A 9,913-nucleotide genomic window follows, 5' to 3' on the forward strand; every position below is an offset into this window, starting at 1 on the left:
CGTTGGATCAAATTTCTCTTCAAGCTCTTGAGTGTATCAAAGATCAATTACGCAGAAGCTTTGAAGCCTTAGCCTAATCAAAGATCAATGGTGCTGGAGTCTTCGAGTTTGATTAGATCAATGATATACAATGTGACCTTCATATTAATCAGATCAAATATCAATGGTTCTTAGTGATCTTCCCCCATTTATGTGTGAGAGAATTGCATAGCGTGAGATTAGGTGAAAATGTTATATGACGTGCTGTGAGATGCGAAGAAGAAAATTGGCATGGTCGAGCAGTGGAAGTTGATGGATTTGAGGAAACCAAGCGCGCTCAACGTTGTTGAACTTGAGAAATCAAATGATCAGGTCTCAAATTGCACACACAATATTGTTGTTATATACTGAAATATTCATAATGAAAGTTTATCTTCTTAATATATATATATATATATATATTAATAAGAAAGTGATCACCATGCGAACGAATAAAAAAGTTTAGGGAAAAAATGGCAGGAAATAGAAGTATTCTTTTTTTTTTTCCTTGACAATATTTATTTTGTCCTTACAACTATCATCTAAAATCGGTAATCATAAGGTCAATAATACACTATAAACATAGTTTAAAGTTACATTTTGTATGTCATTTTATTATAAAAATAAATAAGAAAATAAAATTCATGGGAGGTGATCCAATCAAACGGCCAAAGATCATCCCACATTCGCATTCTCGCCACCACATATGCCGTCCTCAACCTGTAACTCAACCGACGGCAACTCTGACATTCCTATCGAAGCCTGAAACACCAGCATCCAAACGTCGTTAGTTGTTCGTCGTTAGTTTTAATTCAATTAATTATTGTGATTGATTACTAATTAGCTCAATAAAACACCTGGGCTATTAACGGCGCGGGAGGGATCAATGTCGATAAGTGCTCTGTAGATGAATAGCGTTGTTGCCACGTGTTGGCTCCCACTTGTTGGTCCATTTGAGCTGACATCAGCTCGCACGTCTCTTGATTCCTGCCTCGTTGGACGAAATCCAACTGTTAAAATTAAAGTGTTTACAAGACAACAACGAGTGATTGATGTAATTGTTGTACCTGAGGGTTACGGGAGGATTTGAAGTGAAGAACCATGATTGGTTGGGCCTACCAAAGCTATTCGGGTTCCACTGTATGTGATCATAGCTCAAGGGGTTTGACATTCCTTCTTGTTCATGTTGTAGGTTCATCTGCAGGAAAGAGAACAAAAAATATGTGTAGCGATTTATAGGCTCATAATGATGTATTATGTTTGATTAATGTAGTTAACTTTACCGGTATGCTCGTCAGGGATGGATCGTAGGCAGGAAGATGATTGCCCAGCAATAAATTCTATGAAAAATGATTATAAAGTTAGGGGAATGAATACACATATTATTAAGAAATAAAACTATCTATAATACTTATTATATTATGATAAAAATAGTTTATTTGTGAAACCAATGAAAATATGATTTTTAATCAAAATTAAAAACTATATATATTAAATTTAGCTGGTGGGATAAACGCTTGATTTGATTGTCGTCGCCTAAAAAAAATTGAGAAAATTATATTATATACCTTTTTCTCAGAAACATTTGCCAGAGATTCTATAAAAAATTTCTCATATGATTCGAGCTCGCTCAAAGATATCGAAGAGTCCAGAGATGCAGGATTGGGCTCCAAAAATCTGTAAAAATTGTAATTATAATTATGTGAAATAATTCATATATTATATAGAGGAGAATAAAAAAGAGATATGCAAACTTGTTAGATATATATTCATTGAAAATTAAAGCAAATGATAAATATCATAAAACTTTTGTACCAAAATTCTGTTTTAAGAAACAATTAAAAAGTAATTCTAAACGAAGTCGTAATCACAATTTTATATATTTATTTGTATATTACCTTAAGTATTTTTCAAGCATTTGCAGTTGTTGTTGACAAGCATTGAGCTCGCGCTGGAGTTCCTGAAAATATAGGAAATAAAGTTGAAATAATTATTATAGGGAATATATTTTATATTATTTTATTTCATTAGGGTTGTCGTTAATATTGGGTTATGGGTCAGGTTCTGATCCAACCCGAAATTGACTTGGCACCATACAGTTCAATCTGAAAAAGACCCGTTTTTAGAAACGGGTCATAATTCCGGACATGAACCCGACCTGCTTCCGGTCTGAATCAACCCAACCTCACCCCCTTCTGGTGCAGAGCAACCCGACACGATCCGAATGACCCGCAAACTATTGAAATTTGTTTTTTTTTTTTTTTTGGAAATAAATTTGATTTTTAATGCAGCAAGCCAGCAATTCTATCCAACATGCGTACCTCCACTTTGAAGTTTGTGCTCAGCATCTCCGGGCTGAATTAGGTTGTACATATGAAGTAAAATGAAAAAAAAAAAAGTTAATATGATAGAATTGTAAAAATAAATAACTAAATAAAACTTACTTGGCTTGGTCGGCAGCCATGTCATTCTCATATTTGAGCTTGGTAAGAGTCCTCATCAAGTACTGCAAATATCCATTGAAAAATAAATAAGAGAAAAATATAAATTTAGTTTCTAATTTATCGATAAATTAATCAAAATGATTTAAGTAAAAATTCAAAATTGATGCCAACTTACATCTTTGTCCAGCTTAGCCCTGCTTCAAGATTAGGAAATTAAAAGGGAATTAGTGTTAATTAATTAATTAATTAATTAATTATGATTAAAAAATTTATTACAAGTAATAACATGTAATTAAATGGCATACCCTCCTTTGTCATGCTCTCGCACATTAATACACTTCTCAATCACATCTTCAATCCTGCAATATTAAAAAATAATATTATTATTTAAATTACAAAATATCATTTATTTTTGAAAGAAAGCATGAAAAAAGAAAAATGAATGAGTTCAATTTACCTACGGCGACCAGAGAAGGTGCTGAGCCTACCAGAAGGGGAGAACATGATGAGCGCGATATCTATATCGCAGAGAACAGAGAGCTCGTAAGCCTTCTTGATGAGGCCATTGCGTCGCTTCGAAAACGTCACTTGCCTATTTGTGTTGTTCTCTATTTTCTTTATTTCCAACTTTACCCTACCCATTCTTATGTGTCTTTCTAAGAAAAGAAAATCGCGTTTCGAAATCGCTTTTTTGAGAAGAGCTGCCAAGATTAGAAATATATCTTTAGAAGAAAAGAGAAAAATAGCAAAGATTGAAGAGAATGTCTGAAACTATACGTGGGGAAATATCAATGAGAAAGAAGCTTTGTAATTTATAGGAGGGAGAGTTAGAGAATAAAAGAGATATTGTTGGGGAGGTTAAGAGTCAATGGCCAAAATAAGCCCACGTTTCATTTTGTTTTCTTTATTTTTTTAATAATTAAATAAAAAAATAATTAAATGTTCAATTTCTTATGGCTGAGAATTGCCTTTTTGTTTTGCTGTTAAGCAGAACCCGCAATATACTCTCTTATTTTGACGGGTAAATTTTGGTCATTCAATTTAATTAATTTTAATTATTCAAATATTTAGCTCAGCGTGATAATAAACTCGGTGTCGGAGTTGCCGGCGTTCACCATCGCGGCGTTTTTGATTGGGAGGTTCAGAAGGAGGAGACTGACGGTGGGGACGATGTGGCTGAGCGGGGGCTTCTGTGTGGCGGGGCGGCGGGTGTGGCGAGGATGGTTTGTGGCGTGATGGGAATATTTGGGATAGCGGCGACGTATAATTTGCTGTTGGTGTATATATACGGCGGAGTTGTTTCCGACGACGGTGAGGAACACGTCGTTGGGATGTGTGCAGCAGGCGGAGCAGATAGGGGCGGTGGTGGCGCCGATGGTGGTGGTGATGGGGGGAGATGTGACGTTTTTGGTGTTTGGGGTTTGTGGAGTGGTGGGGGGAGTGATGGCTTTGTATATGCCGGAGACGTTGGATCAGCCGTTGTATGATACTATGGGAGGAATGGAGGATGGAGAGAAGGCCAGGCTATTGGCGACTGGATGATACAATGCTGGTAAATTTAGTACTTTGGAGTATTTTAATTTAAATTTTATTAGGATTATTTTATTATCATTGAATAATTTGTTTTATGATTAATATGATATATGTTAAGGAATTATATCCGAATATTAATTTTAGATGAAGATGGTGATCTTCAAAAATTTTGAATTTGCATTGAAATTAGAATGATAGTAATCTGAGTGTAAATTAGATATAAAAATATTATGATATAATTTTTTATATATTTGTTAATTAAAATTATATTGTATTGTCTTAAAAGAAATTCAATGATATTTAAAATAATTTGATTAAATTTAAATTAAAATATTTTTTTAGTTCAATTTTTTTTTCTAAGTTATTTTGTAGTGTATAAATGGGCTATAATAGGCTCAAGTAGATCAAATAGGTAGTTAGTGTACCTCGACTACTTCTAATTAAGCTTTGAGTTTTGACTTTAGTAGGATCACTTGGTTGGATTTTTGAATTATTATGCATCATCATTCTTGTTAATTGGTTGTTATTTTGTTTTATAATTTTTTTTTTAATTTGTCATTATGATTTACATGTAGCATGACAATAATATAAAATTTAAATGCATGAGTTAATAAAGATAAATGCTCGTTTTTCTGTCATTTATTTTCTTCTATTCAATAAATACATTGGAAAGGCAAGATTAAAGAGGTGAAGGTATAATAGTTAATATATAACTTGGCTTAATCAATCAAATATATCTCATGAAGGTATCTTTGTAATATATATATACTCTGTGTAATGACAGTGAGAAGCTCCCTAATATCTTTATCTCTATTGATTCTATGTTACATAACTCTACTGCTGTTCCTATAGTTGCTCCGGAATCTGGTTTAGCTATTAATGTAGACTCTGATATCAATGAAAATTGTGAAGAAGGGGAATTTATCCCTACTGAAAATAAGAAGGAAAAACTGGTGCAAAACTTGGAACGTGGTAGCTCTTTGCTTTTAGATTTAGAAGGTTCTAAATCTAAAAAATATGCGGTGGATGATTCCTTTCTTAAAATTCTTGAGGAAGAGAACTTTACTAAAGTTAATAAGAAAAAAGGAAAAAAGTCTAAAGATTCTGTATCATCTACGCCGTTCTCTACTAGAGCGCAAACTAGTGCTAAAGGTTCCCATGGTTAAGTCTCTTATTTGGAATGTTCGTGGTATTGGTGGGAAGGATTCTAAAATTAGAGTTAAAAACATTTGTAGAATTCATAATATTCATCTTTGGTATTACTTGAACATTTGATTTCTATGAGTAAACTGGATAATACTGCTTCTAAATTAGGTTTTTCTAATAAATTTGCTAATTGTTCTAATAAGATTTGGATTTTGTCGAATAATGCTATCAACGTGAATATTCTAAATGACTTTGTTCAAGTTGTGAATGTCTCTATATCCATGTTTACTTTTTATTATAATGCATCTTTTGTTTATGCTGCCTGCTCTAGAGTGGGCCGTTTAGAACTTTGGGATCAGCTTAAGAATTTTGTTGCTAATACTTCAGGGTCGTGGTGTGTTGGAGATGATTTCAATGTTATTTCTAATGCTAGTGAAAGATTGGGAGGTAATCCTCCTAATATTAATGCTATGGAGGATTTTAACTAATCTACGGTGGATGATTCCTTTCTTAAAATTCTTGAGGAAGAGAACTTTACTAAAGTTAATAAGAAAAAAGGGAAAAAGTCTAAAGATTATGTATCCTCTACGTCGTTCTCTACTAGAGCGCAAACTAGTGCTAAAGGTTCCCATGGTTAAGTCTCTTATTTTGAATGTTCGTGGTATTGGTGGGGAGGATTCTAAAACTAGAGTTAAAAACATTTGTAGAATTCATAATATTCATCTTTTGGTATTACTTGAACCTTTGATTTCTATGAGTAAACTGGATAATACTGCTTCTAAATTAGGTTTTTCTAATAAATTTGCTAATTGCTCTAATAAGATTTTGATTTTGTGGAATAATGCTATCAACGTGAATATTCTGAATGACTTTGTTCAAGTTGTGAATGTCTCTATATCCATGTTTACTTTTTATTGTAATGCATCTTTTGTTTATGCTGCCTGCTCTAGAGTGGGCCGTTTAGAACTTTGGGATAAGCTTAAGAATTTTGTTGCTAATACTTCAGGGCCGTGGTGTGTTGGAGATGATTTCAATGTTATTTCTAATGATAGTGAAAGATTGGGAGGTAATCCTCCTAATATTAATGCTATGGAGGATTTTAACTCCATGATCCCTACTTGTGACTTACATGATATAGATTATTTTGGGAATGCTTATACTTGGAGTAGAGGTAACTTATGGCAAAGACTTGATAGAGTTTTATTTAATAATAATTGGATTGCTAATTTCCATATGACTCATGTGGAACATCTTAGTATGACTGCTTTTGATCATGCCCCTTTACTGCTTACTATCAATGCTAATAATAGTTATGTTCCTAATGCATTTAAATTTCAAAACATGTGGTTATCTCATCAAGATTTCTTTAATGTTGTTGAGACTAATTGGCATTCTCCTATTTTCCCTGATGGTAATATTTCGGGTATGGTTAAGTTGTGGAACAAGTTTAGTAGGCTGAAGCAAGTTTTCAGATGGTGAAACAAACATGTTTTTAAAAATTTATTTGCTAATATTAAGATTGCTGAATGTGAGATGATGGAACTTGAAAATGTTTATATGCTTAATCATGATAGTTCTAATCTCTCTGACCTCAATAATGCAAAGATTGAACTGTTTGCTTTACATGATCAAGAAGAAATATATTGGCAACAAAAAGCTACTACTAAATTCACTGTTGAAGGTGATAGGAACACAAAGTTTTTTCATGCTTTGGCTAACAAGAAAAAAATTAGGAATCATATATTCAAAATTGCTAGTGATGAAGGTAGAGTCCTGAAAGAGGAGGATGCTATTTTGAATTCTGGTGTTGATCATTTTAGAAATATTTTTAATAGTGGATTCATGCCGTCCCCTATTATGAATCCTCATATTGTGTCTTGTTGTATTTCGGAAACTGATAATTTTCATCTTACTCTTGTCCGTCTGAGGAGGAGGTTTGGAAGGTTATGCAGGATATGAATGGTGATTCCGTTGCTGGTCCTGATGGCTTTACTACTAAGTTCTTTGTTAAAACTTGGCATATTACTAAGTGTGATATATGGATGTTGTTTCTGAATTTTTTCGGGTAACCATGCTTTAATTCCTAAGAAGGATGCTAACAATATCTCTTCTTTTATAGTCGAAGACCAAAGACAATATATATATATATATCAATAAGAAAGTGATCACTGTGCGAACGAATAAAAAAGCTCAGGGAAAAAATGGCAGGAAATAGAAGTATTCTTCTTCTTTTTTTCTTGACAATATTTATTTTGTCCTTACAGCTATCATCTAAAATCGGTAATCATAAGGTCAATAATACAATATAAACAGTTTAAAAGTTGCATTTTTTATGCCATTTTATTATAAAAATAAATAAGAAAATAAATTAATGGAGGTGATCCAATCAAACTGCCAAAGATCGTTTCACATTCACATTCTCGCCACCACATCTGCCGTCCTCGACCTGTAGCTCAACCGACGACAACGCTGGCATTCCTATCGAAGCCTGAAACACCAGCATCCAAACGGCGTCAGTTGTTCGTCGTTAGTTTTAATTCAATTAATTATTGTGATTGATACTAATTAACTCAATTGAACACCTGGGTTATTAACGGCGCGGATGCCGAGAAGTGCTCCGTAGATGCATAGCCTTGTTGCCACGTGTCGACTCCCACTTGTTGGTCCATTTGAGTTGACATCGACTCGCACATCTCGTGATTCCTGCCTCGTTGGATGAAATTCTACTGTTAAAATTAAAGTATTTACACGACAATAACGAATAATGGATATAATTGTTGTACCTGAGGGGCACGAGAGGATTTGAAGTGAAGAACCATGATTGGTTGGTCCTACCAAAGCGATTCTGGACCCATTGTATGTGATTGTAGCTCAACGAGTTTGTCATTCCTTCTTGTTCAGGTTGTAGGTTCATCTGCAGGAAAGGGAACAAAAAATATGTGTAGCGATTTATTGGCTCATAATGATGTATTTTGTTTGATTAATATAGCTAACTTTACCGGTATGCTCGTCAGGGATGGATCGTAGGCGGGGAGATTATTGCCCAGCAAGAAATTCTACGAAAAATTATTATATAGTTAGGGGAATACACATATTATTAATAATTAAAACTATCTATAATAATTATTTTTATAAAAATTGTTTGTTTGAGAGAAATAATACCTATGTGAAACCAATGAAAATACTAAGATATATATATATATATATATGAATGAAATCAAAATATTCATTTATTAAATTTAGCTGCTCAAAATGTAGACGATCTCATATATTTGGTGGGATAAAGGCTTGATTTGATTGTCATCGCCTCAAAAGAAAACCGAGAAAAATATATTATATACCTTTTTCTCAGAAACATGTGTCAGAGATTCTATAAAAAATTTCTCGTATGATTCGAGCTCGCTCAAAGATATCAAAGGGTCCAGAGACTCAGGATTGGGCTCCAAAAATCTGTAAAATTGTAATTATAATTATGTGAAATAATTCATATATTATATAGAGGAGAATAAAAAAGTGATATGCAAACTTGTTAGATATATATTCATTGAAAAATAAAGCAAAAGACAAATATCATAAAATTTTTGTACCAAAATTATGTTTTAAGAAGCAATTAAAAAGTCATTCCAAACGAAGCAGTAATCACAGTTTTATATATTTATTTGTAGATTACCTTAAGGGTTTTTCAAGCATTTGCAGTTGTTCTTGACAAGCATTGAGCTCGCGCTGGAGTTCCTGAAAATATAGGAAATAATATTGAAATAAATATTATAGGAAATACATTTTATATTATTTTATTTCATTAGGGTTGTCATTATTATTGGGTTATGGGTCAAGTTCGGATCCAACCCGAAACTGACTCGGCACCACACAGGTCAACCTGAACACGACCCGCTTTCGGTTTGAATCAATCCAAACCGACACGATCCGTATGACCCGCAAACCATTGAAATCTGATTTTTCTTTTTTGGGAAAGAAATATGATTTTTAATGCATCAATTCTAACTGACATACGTACCTCCACTTTGAAGTTTTTGCTCAGCATCTCCGGGCTGATTTAGGCCGTACATGTGAAGTAAAAAAAAAAGTTAATATGATAGAATTGTAAAAATTAATGACTAAATAAAACTTACTTGGCTTGGTGGGCAGCCATGTCATCCTCATATTTGAGCTTGGTAAGAGTCCTCATCAAGTACTGCAAATATCCATTGAAAAATAAATAAGAGAAGAATATAAATTTAGTTTCTAATTTGTTGATAAATTAATCAAAATGATTAAGTAAATATTCAAAATTGATGCCAACTTACATCTTTGTCCAGCTTAGCCCTGCTTCAGGATTAGAAAATTAAAAGGGAATTAGTGTTAATTAATTAATTAATTATGATTAAAAATTTTTATACAGTTAATAACATTTAATTAAATGGCATACCCTTCTTTGTCATGCTCTCGCACATTAATACACTTCTCAATCACATCTTCAATCCTGCAATATTAAAAAATAATAATAAATTTATTTAAATTACAAAATATTATTTATTTTTACAAAAAAAACATGAAAAAAGAAAAATGAATGAGTTGGGTTCAATTTACCTCCGGCGACCAGAGAAGGTGCTAAGCCTACCAGAAGGGGAGAACATGATGAGCGCGATATCTATATCGCAGAGAACAGAGAGCTCGTAAGCCTTCTTGATGAGGCCATTGCGTCGCTTTGAAAACGTCACTTGCCTATTTGTGTTGTTCTCTATTTTCTTTATTTCCAACTTCACCCTACCCAT

General features: G+C 33.1%; 1 protein-coding gene across 1 annotated transcript; it reads right to left on the bottom strand.

Annotated features, from left to right (window-relative positions):
• Positions 1 to 7,527: 7,527 nt before the first annotated feature.
• LOC110105843 (agamous-like MADS-box protein AGL104) lies at positions 7,528 to 9,913 on the bottom strand. The gene is made up of 9 exons (XM_028697846.1): positions 9,729 to 9,913; positions 9,568 to 9,621; positions 9,446 to 9,467; positions 9,272 to 9,333; positions 8,483 to 8,591; positions 8,141 to 8,197; positions 7,977 to 8,055; positions 7,724 to 7,867; positions 7,528 to 7,619 (listed from the first exon to the last, which is right to left on the bottom strand). Exons 1-9 carry the CDS (start codon positions 9,911 to 9,913, stop codon positions 7,528 to 7,530), a joined length of 804 nt encoding a protein of 267 aa, XP_028553679.1.

Source organism: Dendrobium catenatum, unplaced genomic scaffold (genome assembly GCF_001605985.2).
Source record: "Dendrobium catenatum unplaced genomic scaffold, ASM160598v2 fragScaff_scaffold_1016, whole genome shotgun sequence".
NCBI lineage: Eukaryota > Viridiplantae > Streptophyta > Magnoliopsida > Asparagales > Orchidaceae > Dendrobium > Dendrobium catenatum.

Bases quoted from the DNA above. Each gene is read 5' to 3' on its own strand.
- LOC110105843 (XM_028697846.1), bottom strand. From the start codon at position 9,913: ATGGGTAGGGTGAAGTTGGAAATAAAGAAAATAGAGAACAACACAAAT. The intron at 8,592-9,271 runs GTAAGTTTTATT...ACAATTTTACAG, and splicing joins ATGGCTGCCCACCAAGCCAA to ATTTTTGGAGCCCAATCCTG. The intron at 7,868-7,976 runs GTAGGACCAACC...TAATTTTAACAG, and splicing joins ATGGGTCCAGAATCGCTTTG to TAGAATTTCATCCAACGAGG.